The 23654-nt window shown below is 47.2% G+C and overlaps 1 protein-coding gene across 1 annotated transcript; it reads left to right on the forward strand.

The window, feature by feature from the left end:
• The first annotated feature begins 1193 nt into the window (after window positions 1-1193).
• On the forward strand, window positions 1194-23152 carry LOC116948501 (protein FAM237A-like). The gene is made up of 3 exons (XM_032965233.2): window positions 1194-1270; window positions 8651-9144; window positions 17361-23152. Exons 2-3 carry the CDS (start codon window positions 8673-8675, stop codon window positions 17435-17437), a joined length of 549 nt encoding a protein of 182 aa, XP_032821124.1. The 5' UTR covers window positions 1194-1270; window positions 8651-8672; the 3' UTR covers window positions 17438-23152.
• Window positions 23153-23654: the final 502 nt, after the last annotated feature.

Genomic DNA, 23654 nt, shown 5'->3' on the forward strand with positions numbered 1-23654 from the left:
TCGAGAATAACGTCGGAGTGGCAGGCAAAGCGGGGAGACGGGAGGTCGAGAGGTTGTCCCTTCCCACTCGGGAGATGGAGCGATGGTGAAATCGGCTTGTGTGCAGGGTGCTGGGTGGACTGCTGCATCGTAGGACACGTGCTAGATGACGACGACTTGGGGAGGACTTTGTCGAGCAGTGGATGATCATGGCTGATGCGAACAGAACCCGAGGCTTTGGCAAGGAACAACAAGACGACACCATGGGAAGATGCCGTGTGTGGGTGTGTATCACACGGACACATATCTGCCGTGTGGGCTTTTAAATAGACTGTCGGGGCTAGTGCGGTTAGTGAGTACCTATTAATGCCGGGACAGCACTCCAGGGGATGTTGTGGTCAGCCACGCGGTTGCCCTCAATGAGCACCAGGTACTCATTGAAGACGGAGTTGACCTACGGGAAGCCAAGGTTGGGATATATCTTGCTATTCGTGTGGCTGAGGGTCGAGCTCCGGTGGCCGGGGTCGTAGCACAGTGCGCGAACGACTACCGCCACCGCTCTGCCATGTTTATTACAAAGGGGGGGTGGGAACACATCCCGCGTGAGCCTTTTAAACAGATAGTTGGGATGATTGGTGTTAGCGAGTACCACGGCAACGTACCTGTGGTGCGGCCGAGCCACTCCCAGACAAATGTTTCTCCTCTGTATACTGTCAATATAATGCCACAGTGCCACACAAAGACATATGACATATACACAGATACAAAGACCCCCCCCCCCCACACCCCGTATAGCCTTCACATACTTTTGGGGGAAGTGCTGTTAGCGATCACCTTATGATGAAGGCGGGCACGGTACACGAGGGAGTGGGTGATCAGCACCACACCCGGCCGCCTTTGTTTCCCTAAGTGGTGATGTTTAGACACCGCACCAGGTGCTCGACTTAGGCTGAGTCGACCTTGGGGAGACCCAGAACCTGTTCACATATTCGCCACCGGTAGGTATTGGCCGTGTGCGTGAATCGAACTCGGGTCTCCAGGTTTGTAGTGCAGCGCGCGCTGCACTACAAACCGCACTACCGCTCCGGCACATGCCCCGTGACATGCGCGCAAACACACAACCACGTACACACACTGACCCTCACCCCACCCACCGCCCAGCCCTGGTCATCCACCCCCACCCACCCCCGTGGCGAAATAAATGAAGGCGATTGCCGACGCGCGCGCACATCCACACAGGGGCATCTCGTGGAGTCGAGGAACGGCAGCAGCCTCTACGACTCGAGCCACGGTAACCACCTGCCTGCCTCGTCCCGCACACCCCCACACAAGCACCACCGCCGCCACCACCACCACCACCACCGCAGTCACCACCACTGCCACCACCACCACAGCTAGAGAGAGAGAGAGAGCGCGAAGCGTGGTTTTCTTGAGGTTCGCACACTTCTGCTTCGCGTGAATGATGTTGATGTAGAGCGACAGCTTTCATGTTTCATTCATTTGTGTGTGTGTGTTTGTGTGTGTGTGTTTAGTTTGCTGTCCCTCCGGTTAGCACGGTTGGCTACGTACGGTGCGAAATAAGTTCAACGTACATGCAGTTGGTTGATGGGTCAGATGATTGCAGAGTAAGTAGTAGCGGAGTGGGGTGAATCGCTGCTGTGATGATGCCTCCCTCTTCGTGTATATGAACGAGGCATTGAGTCGCAACGTGTGCCGTGGTTCCGTGCTCTGGGTTGGTGACCACGGTCATGGCACACTGCGCGGAGAGAGTTTTTTAAATGTCAATTTGTGCATCATCATCATCCTAATCGTCATCATCAGCTACTGCTGCTGCTGCTGTCATTGTTTGCGCACTGGATGCGGGTTAGGGTTTGTGGCCCCCATGAGCTTCGGGGAAGATCGAAGCCAGGGTTCTTGTGCGAGCTCGCACACCGAACGCGCTCCACCTCGTCGCAAACTCGCAGGCTAAAGCGCAGTTCAGCCCCGGTTAGCTTTGTACTTACTCGCCGCAAATGAACCACAATACCTTGCCGATCCCGTTGAGGTGTATAGAACATCGCGTGAACCGCGGTCATCCTCGCAGCGGCCTTTGGTTAGCCATCGACGCGTTTCTGCGGCCGTTTGGATCGCTCTTCCGACATTAGGAATCCACTGGAGCGACGCACTTTTAAATCCAGATTGAAAACGAATTTATTGAGAAGTGCTATTTGTGTTTAGTTTGTTGCTCCTTCCCTCGCACCTCCGATTAGCGCGGTTGGCTCCGTACGATGCGAAAGAAGTTCAACAGACATAGATACGTACGAGTGTTCATCATACATCCGAATGTTTACCATACATACACGGGGTGGGGTGGGGGGGATGACTACATGGGAATGTCAGGTGCTGCGAGGTGGCCAGGTGAAGATGGGCAGTAGGGCAATTTATTCTTGAATCCATCCGTGCAGGAATTTGCGTATTCGTTTGGGGTTTCTCCAGATTCTCTCTTGATATCCTCCCACACGACGTCAAACAGGAGTCATAGACGCTTGTGGTTAGTCTTTGTCAAATGCATAGATCACCACGATCACATTATAGATGTACGAACAAAGTTACAAGTATACAAAAACAAAAAAATAGTAGTTGAACACGTAGGCTTTCGAGACCAATATGATCTATAATATAGGTTGTTTTGGGTTAGATCGCGTAAATATATAAATGTCGTTAAACCAGCCGATTGTAAATGTTGTGGATTTGCTTTCCAACACACCGGTGTGCTGTACTAGTAATTAATTGGTATGTTCTGTTTACCTGAAAACCACTCTTTATTGCCAGTCGAAAGTGGTTGTCTTATAGATACACTCGGCACCGCCATAGGAATATGGAGTTCGGCTGTGCAAGGGACTACAAAGTGCAGCTCCACGCTAGATAGTGCAGGGTATTTTGTTGCACAACCTTGTAGGGTTTTTTTGCGGTGGTGCTGTTATGGCTCTCCGATGTGTTTGGGTTGTGCCGCGTGTTGTTCGAAACGATGCTCGGCCTTCTCGCTCCACGTGCTGGCAGCACGTTTCAGGTACTGAAACGTCGGACATCACGCCAAACAACACGCGGTTCGACACAAACATACATCTCAAAGCTTTACTGGCCGTTTGATTTGTTTTTATTACCGCAGTTTGAACGTGGAAATTAATTGCACAATAAAGTTATTATTAATCACGAGTAAACCCCCCCCCCCCCCCCCCACGATATTCAGCTTAATAGCATTGCACAATAATGTGATTGATTGGTTGCAGGCATCGTGAATTTCGGTTTTGAATGCTCATTTTTAAAACGCCTTGAATTTAAATAAGTCATTATCTGCAATGCGTTGTTTAAACATTAAGCGCTTAGAGAGATGATGATGGTGATTATCATTATTATCATTGTGGTCTTCATCAGGAGCAACAGCATCGCATGCTGCTTTCCGTAGTGCGACCTTAATTATGTTTATTTTAAACATTAACTTTGTCTCGGAACTGCCGCAAAGCGGTGCCACGCGCCGTGTAAGAAAAAAACGGCCCGCAGAAGGAGACATCACAGAACTACTGTACTTAGATCCCTTCATTGAGACCCTTTCACCCCACGCACATACAAGTATATTGAACTTAAACCAAGATTGTTTTTTTTTACTTTCTCAGAGCAATAAATTCGTCATCTTCGGTGAAAGTCCGCGCAGATAGTGTGATGTTTATATGTGTGTATGTGCAGTCAATTTGTGACCAACCTGAAACCCATGAACTCGCAACAGCTTTAGAACCTCGCTTCACCAAAATTCTCAAGCCTGTAACCCAGATCCGAACCCAGTTGCTTGGCGGTGCGTGGCTCAAGAGGCTAAGAGCATACCACGACACTGTAGGCTCGTAACAATTCACGGGGGTTCAGATTCACGCCTGATTGCCGAATTGCTCCTCTTCGACTGAATTGCATGGCGACACCGTGCCGCTGTTTCCGTCACCACCACGAAGGTGAAGGGCGAAAGCGGCACGACCGTGTCCCGGCCGTTTTCGTCCACACGTGCAGGGGAACGTGAGCAAAGGCGTGTTCCGTATCGCACGTTGACGCTGCGTATACCCTCCTCAGCCATCGTTATTCTTATTATTATCATCAGCTATGATCAGCCCACTGGTGGAAGGAAGGCTTCACCACGTCCTCACTGTCTGTCACAGTCCTGCGACGTAACCAATCCATATCTAGCACCTGCACACACCTCCGATTAGCACGGTTGGCTATGTACGGTGCGAAGGAAGTTCGGCGTACACACATTGCTCAGATGGCGCCTTTGGCTGCCACTCCGTAATCAGTCTCGACCACCGACCATCATCCATTCCAGTGACGTTGTCCTTATCCAATTACTTTCCCTAACAGTCGACATGACGACGCCTCTAACCTGCGTATGTTCTTCAATCCACATGAGGGCAATTTCCTGCATCCTTTTCTCCATTGGTGTTCGCGCAGTCTTCCTGCGTTTTTCGTTTTCGCTGTCATTTTCCCACGCATTTGATCCACGTCGCAACAGGTGATGTGCACAGATTGTGCATCCTCCTATTAAGGTGCATTCATAAGTTGCCTTACGTACACTGTAAGTACGCAGAAGTCTTTACAAGAAGTCAAACTATCCCCTTGCTCAAGTGACCGAGAAGGTGGTGCGCATCTCTGTTGGTGGCTTCGAGCCAGTTGTGGAAATTCCACATTTCTATGACGGGGACCGGTCTGCTATGACAATCACTGGGCATTCCACAGAGTGGTGTTAGTGAAACAAAGTTGCTATTTATTAGGCAGGTAGCGATCACCACCTCCATCCTATTCCAGCTGTGTTAAGGTCGTATTTCAGGATCGTGATTAGGTTCAACCGTCTATTGTTTTGGGTTTTCCGTCTCGCTTTGTATCGTTCCTCGTTTGTTCTGTCTCGTTTTTACCGTTGTGTTCGCCCCAAGGAAATATTTAATTGATTAAGCGATGCACATCGTTTCATGCCTAGTACTTTTCGTGTCTCGTTATTAAAACCTGCGTAGGCTAGAGTGTGTAATGTAATGAGCGTAGGTGGACCGATAGGTGATTGCAACTCAAAGGTAGCGTGTGTCGACGATGCACCACCACCACCACCATCGCTGGACTCCCACCAGGCCAGTTCTCCTGGGGTGATGCGTGCGGGCCGCGTGCTGGAGGAAGCGCTGATGGTGATGACGCCACTGCCAGAGCATTCCATTTTCTCAGTGGGTGTCTCTGTGCGTCTGTGGGTCTCCGTGTAAGTCTATGGGCCCCTGTGTGAGCGTATTAGTCTCGACTGTGTTAGTGTATGGGTCTCTGTGTGAGTCAATAGCTATATGGGCGAGTCTACGGGTCTCTTGCGCTGATGATGACGGCACTGGCATAGAATCTCAGTTTCTCAGTGGGTATCTGCATGTGACTATGTGTCTCTATGTGAGAGTATGTATGGACTGTATGTTGAACTTCTTTCGCACCGTACGTAGCCAACCATGTGAATTGGAGGTGCAGGGGAAGGACAACAAACTAAACACAAACATTAGTATGGGTTTTCATGTGAGTCTGTGAGTCTCTATGTGAGTTTATGGGTCTCCGTGTGAGCGTACGGTTCTCTATGTGAGAAAGCCCTGAGTATGACGTCACTGGCAGGCCGTTCCAGTTTCTCGTTGAATCTACGTTTGAGGAGTCTATGAGTCCCCGTGTCTCGGCCTCGCTGTGCGCTGCGTTGCACTACTATCCGAGTAGTTAACCTGGTATTCAATAAACTTTCAGAGCCAGGGTGAACATCCAACTCCGATGTATTTAATGAATTAAACGAGGTAAATCTGATGGAATAACACAGCACAAAATACAGCATCTGTTAATACTTGCAATATCGATACAATGAGATAATATGAATCTCAACAATAGGTCCTGGATGGACCAGGCACCTACATTAGAACTGAATAGCCATACAAGAGAATAAGCTAGTGTGTTAAATAAGGTCACATCGTGTAATAACCATACTGCAGCCTAAATGTACAGCGCTGCACATAACACTGAACTGTGGATGAGATACTTGTTAATCCTTGCTCTCAAGATCGCATTAAAGTTACATGGGTACAAATCTGACTCGATTTATTCAATTACAAGTAACAGTCACAAAAATGCAAGTGGCAGGCTTCGTTGTTAACTAGGCCTCATATTTATCATGACAATTTAACAGCATTTTAAAGGCTTTTACAGCATTATGACGGCGATCCTAACATAACTGCATTTCCAGTATTATAAGAACATAAACAAACTTACAGAGAATGCTTCTTAAAGTCCCACAATGAACAGATACACCTGTCTTCACTGAGATGCTATTTGTGCCTCCATTTTGTACTCTGTGTAATGGCTGACACCATGCCTCATGGCTTAGAGAATCTTAAATCGTCACTTCTTGGTCACGTGACCAAACCTAACACCATATCAGGAAATTATTGTGAACACCCTGCATAAGTCTACAGGTCTCCACGTGGGTCTCTAGGGCTTCTACGTTAGCACCTGGGACTACTGCGTCAGTCTCCGGGTATTTTTGCGAGCCTGTGGGTCTCTGCCTTGTAGTTGACGGGATGAGTGTGTGTATGTGATGTTGTTTCGTATCAACACAGTTGCTGAGTATAGGCCCAAAACGTCAAGTGGCCAGAAGCAAACGGCCCCATCAACGCTGTCAAAGAGAAAGAGTTAACAAAAAGTCTAATTGCCATCGGAGAATGGAGTTGCACGAAGTTATCCATAATAGAGAGCGCTGTGGCAGTAGCCTGATGATACTGCTGGTTGTTGTTGTAATTACCGGCGAAACGTTACAGTACTCGAATTGTAAATGTTGTAGTCGGGTTCACTCTCCAATACACAACCGGTGTGCTGAACGACTAACGAATTGGCACGTTTTGTTTACGTGATAACGCCTTACTAATTGTTTGTGTCGGGTGGTGGTGGGTTTTAATGACATCATATTTACCCGATCTAACCCAAAAAAACCTCTATTATGGATAATATTGGTCGCAAAAGCCTCTTTCTCCGTGTTAAACTTGCATGAAGTTGTTTTGAAGGAAACAGCGACTTTCATCTTGCTTCAATCCATTTCTAAACGAAGCCGTCCCACGAGACACGACCCCTGCCCAACTAAACCTGCCACGCCATGCCCCTCCTCTTAACTCTCGTGATTCGCTTTCCAGTTTTGGCGTTCACGGCACTCATTATCTGCAGCTAGAAACTTCACATCCGCACCTCCTCTGAACAAAAGCCATTCCATTTATACGCCATCACCTGCGCCACGCAAAGTACACACTCAGAGGCCACGTGGGGAGGTGCTTGTGTTATCGTCCGTTTATTTTGCTAAAATTTGCACCCGTGGAGTGTAACTCATTCCTCGGTTGTTTTTTTGTTTGTTGGGGTAGGCAACCATCTGATCTACGACCAACCCCACTCGTGTCTCATGCCATGCCAATCATCATCACCACCACCACACACCCACCACGGTGCACGCCCAGAAACCACGTCGTTCTGGAAGGTATCTGTCGTTTGTCCAGGGCATGATCGATTCATTATACACAGTGACAGAAGCCAAACCTATTGTCCAGATTTTTCATTTCTCACGTGCAATGGATGGATTTGACACATTGTTTAGCGACACACACCGAGAGAGATTTTCATACAAACAAGTCTCTTATTTAAAAAAAAAATCAGTACTAGCTTTTGATGTGAAGCACGGTTAATATTGGGTGCATTCATTATATTCAGAATACAGTTGGCACTACAGACTCTAAGACCCGTTATCTTATGTTCTGGTATCAGTATAATACGTGATGATGATATTATCGTTATGAGATGGTTAGGAATGTCAGGGAGTGATATGTATGAGCTCGTATTGATTTCAGGCACAGTCTGTAGCAGACGGTCTCTCACATTCGCGTTGAGGTGACACGGTGGACACGTCGGAATCTTCTGAGTCACAGTGTGTGTGCGACGAATGTGAAGTCGTTGCTTGCACACCGTGTCTCGAACAGTGCAGATGGTTCAACAGTCAGATGGTTGATGCAGCTGCTGGTGACTTGCCAAGTGTGGATGGGTCTTGATGATGATATTGTCTTTTCTTCAACGTCCGACGTTACAGACATATGCCTTCACCATGAATATTATTATTCACGGACGTGTTGTTTTACACTTGTCTTTAGCTCGTGTCATCCACGGCACGTGACCTTGTAGCTCAGTTGGGTGCAATGTTAACGTCTCTCCCTCTCAAACGTAATTCTTTTTCATTCTCCAGGAGGCAAATGTCTTCTCTCTCCGCCAATATTTATTCTGCAGCACTCACTTTGAGCCTCTTTAATCTCACTTGCTGTATGTATCAACTTTATAATATTCAACAACTGCATTTCTTAATTTTAGCTTTTCCACCGTTTTACCACGATACCGTCTTCAACCGAACCCGATACACACTTAGCCACCTACCCTCTCAGCCACTCACCTACCCAACCATTCACACACACACCCACCAACCCACTCACCAACGTAACGACCCACTCACCTAACTACCCGCTCACCTACCGAACCAACACACCCCACCCACGCATCCGAACTCCACCACACAAACACCCCCCGGCGAGGTTGACCTAAGGTCCGCTCGCCGTCCCTGCCACCCGAGCCGGCAGGTGTATCGCAAGAAGATGCCCGTGACGGTTCCCCACTGCCCGCGGCTGCTGCTGCTGCTCTTGCCGTCGCTGCTGCTGCTCTTGGCGCTCGTCCCGCTGCCGTGCGGCGCCAGAGTCCGGCCCGGCGTGGGGGCCGGGGACACGAGCGGCGCCCGCGCGGAGCCGTTCGGCTCGGATCTGCTGTCGCAGCTCGGCAAGTTGGACCCCCGCTGCTGGGAGCTGTCGTCGCTGGCCATGCGCGAGCTGGGGGGCACTCGGGTGGCTGCGCTGCGCCCGGCGCCCGGGGGCGGGGGCCTGTGGGATGCCATGGTGCGGCTGCGTCTATCCGGCGACCCACAGCAGGCCAGCATGTTCTGGGAGCTGGCGCAGCTGTTCTGGGACGTGTATGTGGACTGCGTGCTGTCGCAGTCGCATGGCCTCGGCAGACGCCGGAGGATCAGCGACGATTTCACCACCAAGCAGCCTGCCGTGCCCGGGGCCATCACGGGTGAGAGTCCGATGATGATGATTATTATGATGAACGTAATGATGCCTTTTGTTTAAAGGGTAAGGATTTGCATTTATTCCATCGTCGTGGTCTACACTTTAATATCCACCGTCACGTACATTGCACTTTCCCCCATTTCCGCACCTGCGATTTTCATCCTCGCAGTGGCATTTGTCTACCTTTCGAGCCATCTGGTCTCTTTTCGATTAAAACATCCAAGAATGGTTACTTACCATCCTTTTCCACCTCCATGGTGAATTTGATGGCTGGGTGTATGGAATTTATGTGGTTGAAGAATTTCCGAGCTTACATGTACAAGCAAATTTCTCACATTGGCATGCAATCTCTTACCTTGACATGCTAATCTCTTACATTGACATGCTAATCCGTTTCATTGACATGCTAATCTCTTACATTGCCATGCTAATATCTTACATTAACATGCTAATTTCTTACATTGGCATGCTAATCTCTCACATTGACATGCTATTCTCTTACATTGACATGCTAATCTCTCACAATACAATGGCCACCCCCACAGCTTCGTTTCTGAGTCACCGTTAGCTGTGTTAGTAAATGGCGGCTTTCCATCCTTTTCCACCTCCATGTGGCGATGGCTCTTTCCTAGCTCTCTACAAGCTTACATTTACAAGCATCTCTAAACATTTATGAACAGCTCTTTGATTGGTGTAGACCTACTGCAGGTTACAGAGACCTCTCCTACATTAACATTAGCTGCCCCGCCCATCTCTAAACCTTTATAAACAGCCTGCCTCGGCAGATTTCTCCCTCTTTTTTCACCTGATGACGATTGCTTGTGTTGCAATCGAACCGTGGTGATATTGTTATTATTTTTTAATATCTATGTGGCTTTACCGAAAGACCCAAAGAATATATACCACATCCATCATACTGTACCTATGGCTGTGGCTACTTAGTCACGTGCCACGTACCTTGTCTTAATAGTGACGCGGAAAGTATTTAGCGAGAACTTATTTCAATCGTTTGAATTCCGCGGCATCTCAAAGGAACTTTCAAATTGCACGGAAAATACAAAACACATTGGGCGGAGGGGATAGAGGAAGACAGGGAGGGAAAGAAAAAGGAAATGAAAAGAAACGAAAGATCAACGGCAGAAGGACTCTACTGACTGCACACACAGCAGGGCTAATGGAAACCGAGAGTCCGAGGGAACTTCGAAAAATAAACAACGGGAACGATGATCAATGAGCAACACATCCCATTAGCACGGTTGGCTACGTACGGTGCGAAAGAAGTTCAACATCCAGTACACACACATACTGTACATCTATGTAAATCGATCACTCAATGAGCGAACTTAATTTTATCCAGGAAAGCCTCGTTTACCGAGTCATCGTGGCTTTGTTACATCTGGTCGATTCTGTATTTTAGTGTTTTAACTTTACGTAGGAAGCGTTAACTGGAGAATTCAGATAACAACCCACACAGGCACACCAGAGGGTAACACTTGAACTTCCACACAATGGGTTCGTGAATCCAGCAACACCACACATCCAGTATGCCTCTCACTCTTGCTGTGACTCCTAGCCACGTGCCACCTCCCAGAATTTTAGTGACGGGGAAAATAATTATATAATCAGTGAGAAATTAAGCCCTGATCACACGGACTTCTGCTGTAGCAGATTTCAAACTCGAGGTCTTGTACCTCTTGCCTCCTCTATTCCATCAACCACCAGTCAATCTCTGCCAATCAACCGGCAAATTTACGAGTGAATGGATGAGGAATGGGACTATGGACCACATCTTTTCCCCCAGGTGAACGTAGTATCGCAGTCCATGAGAAAGAGAAAAGAAAGCGGGTGTGAGTGGATGTGAACTGTGAACGCAAGTACGGACCAAACAACAGCACCGATTCCTTAGTCACTCTCACACTGTCGCAGTGTGCGTTTATGCATTTGTTTCAAAGGCCTTTAAAATAATTCAGTCTTACACGTTGATGTTTGTATGACGGCAATAATAATAATGTTAGGTCCCGGCCACCCACGGCCCATCTCTCCAATGACAGTGAGCGCAGTCGATGTTCCCTTGTGTCCTACCGAAGCGGGCTCTAAGCACCGATCGCTTTCCCTCTCCACTGAAAGGGACGCAGCCCAGCGCTCCACCGAGGTTACATTTGGGTTCAGAGTTGCCCAACCGATGATCCATGACCGAAGTCGTACGCATCTCAAATCAACGACGTAATATACTCTATATATCAATGACATAATATACTCTATATATCAATGACAATATGACATACTATACCCTATATATCAATGACAAAATATACTCTATATATCAATGACATAATATACTCTATATATCAATGACATAATATACTCTATATATCTTCAATCGGATAAGAGACTACTTGGGATATACAGTGAGGGAAAAAAGTACTTGATCCCCTGCTGACTTTGTACGTTTGCCCACTGACAAAGAAATTATCAGTCTATAATTTAATGGTAAGTTTATTTGAACAGTGAGAGACAGAATAACAACAAAAAATCCGGAAAAACGCATGTCAAAAATGTTATAAATTGATTGGCATTTTAATGAGGGAAATAAGAATTTGACCCCCTCTCAATCAGAAAGATTTCTGGCTCCCAGGTGTCGTTTATACAGGTAACGAGCTGAGATTAGGAGCACACTCTTAAAGGGAGTGCTCCTAATCTCAGCTTGTTTCCTGTATAAAAGACACCTGTCCACAGAAGCAATCAATCAATCAGATTCCAAACTCTCCACCATGGCCAAGACCAAAGAGCTCTCCAAGAATGTCAGGGACAAGATTGTAGACCTACACAAGGCTGGAATGGGCTACAAGACCATTGCCAAGCAGCTTGGTGAGAAGGTGACGACATATTCTTGGTTCTTTCGGTAAAGTCACAATATATTTTATTATTTTATTGTTTCCTTTCAACGTGACTTTACCGAAAGAACCAAGAATATGAATCACTGCAGTCACGAAAGCTTTAAATCAAAGGTGACAACAGTTGGTGCGATTATTCGAAAATGGAAGAAACACAAAATAACTGTCAATCTCCCTCGGCCTGGGGCTCCATGCAAGATCTCACCTCGTGGAGTTGTAATGATCATGAGAACGGTGAGGAATCAGCCCAGAGCTACTCGGGAGGATCTTGTCAATGATCTCAAGGCAGCTGCGACCATAGTCACCAAGAAAACAATTGGTAACACACTACGCCGTGAAGGACTGAAATCCTGCAGCGCCCGCAAGGTCCCCCTGCTCAGGAAAGCACATATACATGCCCGTCTTAAATTTGCCAATGAACATCTGAATGATTCAGAGGACAACTGGGTGAAAGTGTTGTGGTCAGATGAGACCAAAATGGAGCTCTTTGGCATCAATCAACTCAACTCGCCGTGTTTGGAGGAGGAGGAATGCTGTCTATGACCCCAAGAACACCATCCCCACCGTCAAACATGGAGGTGGAAACATTATGCTTTGGGGGTGTTTTTCTGCTAAGGGGACAGGACAACTTCACCGCATCAAAGGGACGATGGACGGGGCCATGTACCGTCAAATCTTGGGTGAGAACCTCCTTCCCTCAGCCAAGGCATTGAAAATGGGTCGTGGATGGGTATTCCAGCATGACAATGACCCAAAAGACACGGCCAAGGCAACAAAGGAGTGGCTCATGAAGAAGCACATTAAGGTCCTGGAGTGGCCTAGCCAGTCTCCAGACCTTAATCCCATAGAAAATCTGTGGAGGGAGCTGAAGGTTCGAGTTGCCAAACGTCAGCCTCGAACCCTTAATGACTTGGAGAAGATCTGCAAAGAGGAGTGGGACAAAATCCCTCCTGAGATGTGTGCAAACCTGGTGGCCAACTACAAGAAACGTCTGACCTCTGTGATTGCCAACAAGGGTTTTGCCACCAAGTACTGAGTCATGTTTTGCAGAGGGGTCAAATACTTATTTCCCTCATTAAAATCAAATCAATTCATAACATTTTTGACATGCGTTTTTCTGGATTTTGTTGTTGTTATTCTGTCACTCACAAATTAACCTACCATTTAAATTATAGACTGATCATTTCTTTGTCAGTGGGAAAACGTACAAAATCAGCTGGGGATCAAATACTTTTTTCCCTCACTGTATTTAGTACCAGGGATTTCCATAAAACGAGGGACTGCTACTGATCTTCATGTGCTTGTCTGATAATGTGGCAAGCTCAGCCTTATTTCGCACAAGGACTCTTATCTTCACATTTATTAAACTTGTTCTTTTACCAGGTAAGGGCCCACTGAGCTATATAGCTCTTTTTTAGAAGCGTCCTGGCCACAAATGATAGCTCAACGAAGTGGCTTATCACGTGAGAATGTATCGCAGCCATACACTCTAAATGCGTGATTCTAAATGTGGAGGGAAACCAGAGGACCCGGAGAAAAATCCATGCGACCACAGGGAGAGAGACACGCAAACTCCAAATATACAGCAGCAGACGTCAGAGTTTAAGGAGACAGTGACGTCTGCTCCATGCTTGGATTAAAGGGCTGGAAAGGGTGTGTAATGAATGAGAGGCATTGGCACTGGTGATTGTGATGCTTCAAGTTGTGTGGGTGGAAGCAATGAGAAAGAATATTCTCCCCATGGACAATGTTCTGGAACAGACGGCTGTAAGCTCAACAACATTAGGCAGGTAATAGAGTGGATCTGGTGCTCTGGATCTTGCCGATTGAGAGCCAACGGATCAGACTTCCACTTGTCTGTTGAACAAGAGGTAATCACAACGACAAACGCGATTAAATTGGCACGTATTCAGAAGCAATTGGCACAGACGTCTATACATTTATATATATATGTAAAAAAACCATAACATGATATGGCTACATTTACGTGTGCGCCCGAACGGGTCTGGACGTCCCACAGGCTGCACCAATAGTGAGATGATGACCCTTGCTGGTGACGAGACTCTCGGCCATCTGACAACCTGGGTCCACATGTTGAGCTCGAATCACTGCAGTGATGCAAGTCGATCCAGGGCTCGGGCGAGAGTACGACAAAGTGGCATGCACGGTCAAGCCAATACAGCGCGAAAAAGGACTTTTATGATGGCTCCCATGTCGATTTAGCCCCCATTGTGAATTCATGTCACAGTGGATTCCCAAATCTTCTTTGAATGGGGCTACTTGCAGCAGACCCGATGGTGGTGGCTTTGCCTCACGTGAAAACGTGACATTGTAATTGTTTAGTGGTCGATTTTGTTGAGCTCCGTGAACCCAGGAGGCGGTCGTACAGAAGACAACGCACGTGCTCAAACCTGCGATCGGACGTTAGCCCTTGGGAGTAACAGCGACTCTTGACAGTGTCGCATTTTGTGAACCTGTGTTAATCCACTGCTAGATGAGGGCCTCCCCCACACCACGTGGGTCATGAGGGTTATTAGACCATACTTCACCACGCTGGTTAGTGCAGAACGATGAAGGCGAGGAGCATAGTTCCAGAGGTGACATTTTCTGCGCTTCTGTCTGCTCGAGGCGTTGATCTACAACCACAAATTTTGCCAATTTTTCACTGAACAATTTCTGCGTGGCTGGAGCAGGTAGCACGTGAATCGTAGCCACAGCCATAGCAAGAGAGGTACTCTGGATGCAGTTAGTTCCTCTGCAAGGTGGACTGTGGAGCAAAAGGCATGCCTGTGAGGTTTTGTGGCCTGCTGATTCAGTGATGTAGCTCTCTGGGTGTGTGTAGGCGGTGCAACTGCACCAAGGCTTCTGGGCAGTGGGGGGTCCAGGTGCCGGGCTACAGGGGACACCAATGTCCTTACTTGTCCCAGGGCCCACGCCATACACACCACGCCACTGTGTTGATTGGTAACCGTAAGCATGATGCGATAGCATGGTGTCGGGGCCGTGAGATCTGGAGGTGGCCCACGGCTGAAACTGCTATTACGAGAAAGTGTGTGGAGTAACAGACAATGCTCGCCAACATCAATTAACACAGTTAACAAGAAATCAACAGATTCGTCAATAACACTGGCCTCAAAAGGAAAACGATATAACAGGTGACGTTTTAAAGGCAACAGCCCTTTTATAGCACGTACACCAATTAACATAGTGTTGGCTGTATTTTAAAAGCATTAGTTAGTCTAAAGAGGTGCAGTATTGAGTGTACTATGCTCTGACCCGGCGACCTGAGTTTAATTCTCGGCCATGGCTAACATGAGCTCAAGGAAGCTCAAGTTCAGGTTAAAGTTTCTTTTGTTAACCAGCTGAGAACTCAAAGAGGCCAGTGTGTAGTCTGATTTGCAAGGGTGTCAAGGGTCAACAAAATAACAAAAACCAAAACAAAGATGAGAGTGCAGTAAGACTGATATCTGAATCAATCCTGGTACTCTCCTTTCACGAAACCACACCCACCAGTGTGGCGAAGTATGGTCAAACAACCGCCCATGATTGACCTGGCATGGAGAGGCCTTTGACAAAATATTGCATATTGGAAAAGTTGTGAGTTAAAACTTTGTATGAGGGTCAATGAGATCCTCTACTTACGAACTAGTTAAGTTCCAGATTTCTGTTCGTAAGTCGATTTTTTCGTGAGTCCAACTTTACTCCTGTCCATTTCAAACATGTTGAACGACATGTACACTGAACACGGGGAATGGCTTTAAAAGTTGTATAATCTCCTGTAGATGTAGATGCCACAGGTTCTTCATGTTCTGTAGATGTAGATGCCACTGGTTCTTCATGTTCTGTAGATGTAGATGCCACTGGTTCTTCACGTTCTGTAGATGTAGATGCCACTGGTTCTTCATGTTCTGTAGATGTAGATGACACTGGTTCTTCATGTTCTGTAGATGTAGATACCACTGGTTCTTCATGTTCTGTAGATGTAGATGCCACTGGTTCTTCATGTTCTGTAGATATAGATGCCACTGGTTCTTCACGTTCTGTAGATGTAGATGCCACTGGTTCTTCACGTTCTGTAGATGTAGATGCCACTGGTTCTTCATGTTCTGTAGATGTAGATGCCACTGGTTCTTCACGTCATGCAGATGTAGATGCCGCCACCGCCATCTATTGCGCGGCGGTTTAACTTACGACTCTCGGTCCGAACAGGCAACTGGACATATGGACCAGGTTTGTTCGTATCTCTGAAAGTTCGTAAGTCATTGACTCAATGTACTACTTTGTTGTAAGTTCGTGAAAGTTCGTAAGTCATTGACTCAATGTACTACTTTGTTGTAAATAAACCGTGGCTGTCCTTGGGAGAGAAGGTGATAATCATGGAGAAACATGAGATGCTGGGAGGCATGATTTTTCAGAACGGCTATTTTGTCAACAAAATTGTGATATTTTTTGTTACAAGCTGTACAGTGGAATGAATATTTTATTTGTTTGCTTTTTTTGGCAGGCACAAGTGGGTTAATTTGGCCTGATCGGACGTAACCTAGCCCTTGCCAGATGTTCGGCATGTTGTCAAAAAGATGTGTGGCCCCATGTGCCTCTGGGAAGGTGCAAGGACTGGAGAACGAGTCAGGGTGCTAACAACAGCTTGACTGGCATGGGCCCTCGTGCACAGAATGAAATGGGGCCACCTCCTGTCCAATCATCCCTGCCTCTTCGTAGCTCGATGATCAGGGCCACGTGGCCCACTGGGGGCCCTGGTGTAGTTGCACCACCTGCACACTCTATAGTTAGGCTACTTTCTTTCCTTCTCCCTCCCCTCGCCCCTCCACTCCGTCCCGTCCCTCCTTATATACCGTTTGCATACTTGTCAACCCATATGGTTTACCCGTATTCGGGAAATTGCGTTTTCAGGTCTATATGGCGTGCAGCCGTTTCAATACGCACAACATTTGTTTTGTCTATTTGTTTGTGTCTGCCTTGTGATGGGACTTTGTAGGATGAACGTTGAGATTTATAAGGGCACGGGGTGGCCAATAAGGTGTGAATTGGTCTGTAATAAGGTAGGCACTGAGAAGGGGTTGACAGGTATGCTTTCGTGATCCCCACGTGCCCCTCTGCTACAGTCACTCTCATTCCCTCGGAACCTTGCATGCCCCTTTGCCATCTAAATCACTCGAAGCTTGCGACCGCTTCTAGCCTATGTAAAGCGATGTGAGCTTCGGCGCTCTGTAAATACTGCAAGATTTGGCACCTTTACTCTGTCGATTTTGAAACCGTTGTGGTGATTGCGTTGATGTTAACCAGCTCCGATGTTCTCACCACGCAGGTGCGTTGACCAGCAAGTGGCGCCAGCTCTCGAAGCCCAGCAGACTCCAGCGACATCAGCGCACCAACGCATTCTAACAACCCTTTACCTTCGTCGGCGCAACCGACGCGTCGTTAACGTCCAATGGGGCCGTCCATAAATGACATCACGCGAATTTGGCCGATTTTTTACCCCCCCCCTCTCCCACTCGTCACACGGGGTCACAAAAAGTCAGAACCCCCTGAAATATTACGTCACAAAGCTCTGCCCCCCCCCAAACCATATTTCCATTTTTAAAATAAAACATGCTTCAAATCACTTTAAACTATTGTCATTGTAGTGCGTATTTAATGTGGCGCTCCACTCTGATGTTGTAGGAGAAAACATTTATTAAAAAGGCGTTAGAAAGCTGAAATGTAGCATAAAATTTACTTGAAAATATTCAACGTCTAACTAAAACTGCAGATGTTCGGCATATTATAATTAAATTCTCTTTTAATTCTAAAATACTAAAAATAATTATAACTATATAAATACTTTGTAGTAGAACCAAGCAAAATGGAGAGTACAATTATAACAATCACATATTTTCATTTCACAGAATGAAAAGTCCCGGTAGAATAATTCGAATCAAATTTTTTTATAACAATCATTCAAAAAATTTACTAAATTTATGCTTTTCCATTCTCCCATGGAGAAGCAAAATGCTCCTTCATGGAATAAATAAAAGGTGACCTTAGTAAATTTAAATAATCAAATACTTAATAATGAAAATTAATCAAAATTAGTGATGTTATAACAATTCTATTTAATTAATATTTATTTAAAGTTGCTCATTTTGATGTGACGTCACATTTCTCAACCCCCCCCTCCCCCCTTTGTCACACATCGTCACAAATGTCTGACCCCCCTCCCCCTCCTAGGTGCGTGACGTCATTTATGGACGGCCCCTATATAATATAGGCTTCATAAATATAAATTTTGATTTAAAGCTTTCGTGACTGCAGGGATTCATGTTCTTGGTTCTTTCGGTAAAGTCACGTAGAAGGGAAACAATTAAATATAATTACAATTTTTATTTTATCATTACAATTCAATTGACGTCCGGAGGCAGTAGTCGCCGCTTCAACATGCGCCTGCGTTTTTAGTGCATAGCGGATCCCTCCGGAGCAGAGGAGAGAGATAAATTCAAACGAACGTGACCCCTTTCGAGGCACGGGGTGGCCAAACTTCCTGAACCTCACGAGCCACAACGCCAACCTCCTCGAGCGGCCCAGAGCCACGGGACACGCGGCCCCGTTCACTCGCGCTGTGCTGTGCTGGAGTCGCGCGTTTGGATCGTACGGGGAACGGACGCTCCGGGAGCACTCCACTCAGTGTCTCTGGCACCGCCGCCGGGTCCCCGAGTAAACCGGGCTGCTCGCTCGCTTCTCTTTCAACTGAAGTTTATATCAAAAAAAGTTCAACACGAGCTGCGTGCGTCCTAACTCGCCCCCCCCCCAACCCCCTTCTCCCCCCACCGTGGTCGCATGCAGCTTGCGAGCCACGGTTTGGCCACCCTTTGTCTTAATCTCATGGTAGCCTTTCAACCCTCCACCCGAGCCAAACACCACCCACCCACTCACACCACACCACATAGTGCAATGCACAGTGCATTGTAATGTACACCTGACCCAAGCTCTGCACGGGGGATGTGTTCTGGGCAAAGGCCGTGTTGTGTGAACCCAGTTTTACAGAGTACAAGGGTGGCTATGTGGCGGAAATGTGGGGGGTGGCACGTGCCCCCCCTCCCCAATGATCCGATCGAAATTAGGGATTTCGATTGGATCATTGGAGTTTATTAGTAATAAATCGGCATTTTGCTACCCCCACTGCCACTGTGTAGCATATTATTATGTGCCAGGGACTCTATGAGATGATAGGACAATAGTCTGAGTCCATAATTGGCAATAAGTAACGGCAAAGCGGTTATAAGTGACTCACAGAATTGTGCGCAGTTGCGTATACAGTACACGAATTCCCTGAAGGCATTGACACCTTCAGCGAGCGCGATGCCGATCACACAACGCGGTTCGAATTCGACCCTCGATCGATGGCTGCGCCATCGCCGCACACGCGTCGAATAAAAATCAAGGGACAAGTCCTTACTTACTAACAACTCCTCTATCATGTTTCATTGCTGGAGGGGTTGCCCCCCCTACCTGGAAATCCAGACCCTCTCCCTCGACCCAGTATTTTCAACCCCCGCTCTCACTAATGCACGTACAAAATTCAAACAAGGACATTAAGTACTACACAGTTATGCATCGTACAACTATACAAAGCATTGTACTCGCCAATATGGCCTGCTAGTTAGGAACAATACGACGTAGGTGTGGGCTGAGCGTGGGAAACAATGCCACGTGCTCCCCGCCTTCATCTCGAAAACGTTTTGGTTTCGATTTATCTTACGCGTGCGTTCATTCACTTTCATGTGGTCAAGACGCCAACAAGCATTTCTCCCGGTGGCTCGAGCAGACTGTTGCGCTGCAAATCTTGTTTCACGCAGAATGTTGCGTAAACCGAAACGTTTCCGAGACAAAGGGAAGGTTAGAGAAGGGAGGCGGGTAATCCGCGCCGCCATTGTTGAGTACGGGAGCACGTGGCATTGCTTCCGATGCTTCGACGACTCGGCGTCCACAGCCAATCAGCGCGAGGCACGGCCGCGCAGAGCCCACGTGGAGGGAGTGCGTGGAGCGTGCGGCGCGGCGTGCGGGGTCCGGGACAGCGCCGGTGCCCGGGCCGTGACCCCGCCGCCGCCGCCGCCTTCCCCGCAACCCCCGCTCCTCAAGCCAAGCGCGGCTGCGACCCGCACCTGCGCGCTTTTAAAGAAAAAATATGATCGTAAAATAAATGTCGTGCAGCTGCGAATCCGTGATCCGAGCGAGGATCACTTGGGTGCATATCGGGAGTACATCGTAATGTCAGGACGTGTTGAACCAGTGTCAATTACGGACGCATGCACTCATCCGCGCGATTAGAAACTCTGCCATTCATTTGACTGACCACCAACGCCTATGAACATATAATCTGCAATGCGACAAATCGCAGATCTCGAAAGTTAAGCAGGTTGAGCCTGGATAGCGCTTGGTTGTGCGACTGTCAATGTCCAGCAGGCGTTACAGGCAGTGGCTGTAGAGATACGTGGTTGGTAGCAAAGGTCAGTGGAGCAGAATATACCTGCACTGACCTACATGGTGGTAAAATAACCTATTACTGGAACCAGGGGCGGAGCCACAGGGGGGGCTGGGGGGAGGGGCTTAGCCCCCCCTGAAATTTTGGGAAAGTCGGTAATCGGGATAACCGGATATCTGGCTGCTGCAAAATGCTGCAGGCTGCCACCTCGTGCTGCCCTGCAGGCTGCCACCTTGTGTGCTGCCCTGCAGGCTGCCACCTTGTGTGCTGCCCTGCAGGCTGCCACCTTGTGTGCTGCCCTGCAGGCTGCCACCTTGTGTGCTGCCCTGCAGGCTGCTTGAGCGGCAGCCTTTCGAACTTATCGAACTTATTATCCACATCAGCGGCTCCGACCTATTAATAAACTCCGCGTTCAAATCCAATAAAGTTTGTTTTATACATTTGTGGCGCCCATTGGAAAACATAAACACTGGGTATCTCAGAATATTGAAGTCAGCCCCCCCAATGTCAAAATCCTGGCTCCGCCCCTGACTGGAACCAGTCGTAATGTCATAAGGTGTAAATTCTGACATAACTCGCCTTGCTCACACAAAATAGGCTGCGCTGGTTTTAATAACAAACAGCAAAATTACTACATAGGCTTTCGCGACCAATATCATCCATAATATAGTTTTTGGGTTAGATCGCGTAAATGTATAAATGTGGAAGCGATTAATAAAATAATACATTGTTTAAATGCATGTCTCTAAAGGGCACAATACTTCAATAGGGATTACCGTTGGTAATACACAATGGACAGGAAGGACAAGATCAAATGACTCGCATAATGCACATGCAGAACATACGTTGACTCATTAATCTCCCCCCCCCCCCCCCACAACGGGGCGCAGAAGCGTGGTCACCACATCTGTCTGTCGCCTGATGAAGCTAGTTGTAATTACTGGCGAAACGTCGTACTCAGATTGTAATAGTTGTGGCTTGACTCTCCAACACACCGGTGTGCTGTACTAGTGACGAATTGGCATGCTCCGTTTACGTGACAACCCTTACTAGTTGGCTGTGTCGGGTGGTGGCGGGTTTTTAACGACACATTTATATATTTACGTGATCTAACCAAAAAAACCCCTCTATTATGGAGCAAGATTACCATTCAAACTCCTGAGTTCAAAATCTCGATGGATCACGAGGTGATGAGGCATGGCAACTACATTTGGGAAGCCAAATCCAGAAGTGGATACATCATGGCTGATGATAACGATAGTCTTAAATCGCTTTCCCTTAACATTTTTCTTTCATCAAAGTTGCGTGGATTTTTATTATGATTATTATTAACAACATTGCTTACATTTACTTACTGACCAACTCTTCCTCTGACCTTACCGAGGTGTATGCCTCGTGACGACGCATCCTTTTCGGTCAGCAGACAGATGGTTGGAGGGGTGGGATGGAGTGGGAAGGGATGAGGTTACAAATGTTGCATTGCACGCTGGGTGTGTGCATATTAGATCGACGTATGGGGCGCAGCTTGGGGGGGTTTTCCCCGGGTTAACACAGGAAGGGTCGGGGCCCTTTTTAAACAGCTCTTGAATGCAGAAATCACAGTTGTCGCAACCAAACTACGCCCAGACTTCTCCCAGTCAAAATATGCGGGACAGTGGGTTATTACCATTTTCTTCATTCAGTACAGAATGTGGATGAGAAATATCTGAGAACTGCACACGTATATAGTGGTCATCGGTGGGCCGAAACGCAGCTGCGTGTTTTACGTTTTTAACAGCGTTCGTGGGAATTCCGACAGTTTTGACGCGATAACGTAACTCTAATCGAAACGTTTGTTCGCCAAAACCCCACAGTGCCCTTATCGTTGTGTTTTACTCTGGAACAATAAAGCACGGGGGCTCTAAATTCAGGCGGCATGAATTTCGATTTTTAAAGCTTTCGTGACTGCAAGGATTCATCTTCTTTGGTTCTTTCGGTAAAGTCACCACGTGGAATGAGAATAAAATAATACATTGATAAAATAAAATAACACAATAATATTCTCACGACGTTTCGGCCACAACACAAGCGGCCTTCATCAGGTGAAGGGGACGAGACTGTCTGGAGGACAGCGCTGGAGTGAAAAAGCCACGCTCAGATCGCGACCTTTAAGCTGTGTGAGAAGAAACAAAGCGCCTTGACAAAGGAATTAGCATAGAATTTAGCATTGAAATGGCTGAGTGATTAGCTTGTGACTGGTCACAGAAATGGCTATGTTAAAGTAAAAGCATACACATCCGCAGAGGCACCCCTTGACGAATGAATTAGCATAGAATTTAGCGTTGAAATAGCTAAGTTAAAGCATACACATCGGCAGCGGCTGTTAGCTCTGAGTCGGGATTGCAAGGTGGCTCAACAAGCGTGCTTCAATCTGGGCGTGAGGGGTGAGGCACATGAGACAAAAGAAAAACCCCCCCATCACATTTGCGACTGCACGCAACACATTTTTTTTGTTAATGTATTGTCTGAGTTTTATGCATTTCTACGAGAGATCGTTCTTAAAATATCGTGAGATGTCCCTCCTTTTTTTGTCCGGTGTCAATACGTTTTTGTTGTATTTGTCATTTCACTTGGTTTAAAATAAATAGAGATACACTGCGTGTACCTGTAATTATTATTTTTTTGCTTCGCCAAAAAAAAACTGAAACTGCGGGTTTCGTGGTTTCAGTGCGCCTTGGGCGGGCCGTGGCAGTACCCGCAGGTCGCGACGCCTTCGGAAGTCGTGCACAGATCCCAGAGGACCGGCTGCTGTGGCCAAAGGCGATAAATGATGAAGTCAGATGCAAAATCAATATTCATTTATACTTGGAGGAATCCGATGAGCAATGAAGCTCTTTTTCACAGATGTCAAGTCGGGGCGGGGAAGAACGTTACAACAACGAACAATACAAACACGTGATAGGAGTGCACACACGCTGACCGTAACCCAGGTGTTACACTTGTCGTAGCACAGGTCACCGTTCGTGACCGAGTTCAGTTGTCTCAAAGCATTGCCCGCCAAACTGGAACCGCGATTGTTCAAATTCTTCACTCCAAAGTCACACGAAAATCAAGGTGATTTAGTGTATAACGGGAGACGAACAATTCTCAAGTAATACAGTG

This window comes from Petromyzon marinus, chromosome 2 (genome assembly GCF_048934315.1).
Source record: "Petromyzon marinus isolate PM22_M1 ecotype Great Lakes invasive population chromosome 2, UKy_Petmar_22M1.pri1.0, whole genome shotgun sequence".
NCBI classification, from domain to species: Eukaryota; Metazoa; Chordata; class Hyperoartia; order Petromyzontiformes; family Petromyzontidae; genus Petromyzon; species Petromyzon marinus.

Coding starts and splice junctions, on each gene's coding strand:
- LOC116948501 (XM_032965233.2), top strand. CDS start 8,673: ATGCCCGTGACGGTTCCCCACTGCCCGCGGCTGCTGCTGCTGCTCTTG. Junction 9,145..17,360: donor CGTGCCCGGGGCCATCACGG/GTGAGAGTCCGA, acceptor CTCACCACGCAG/GTGCGTTGACCAGCAAGTGG.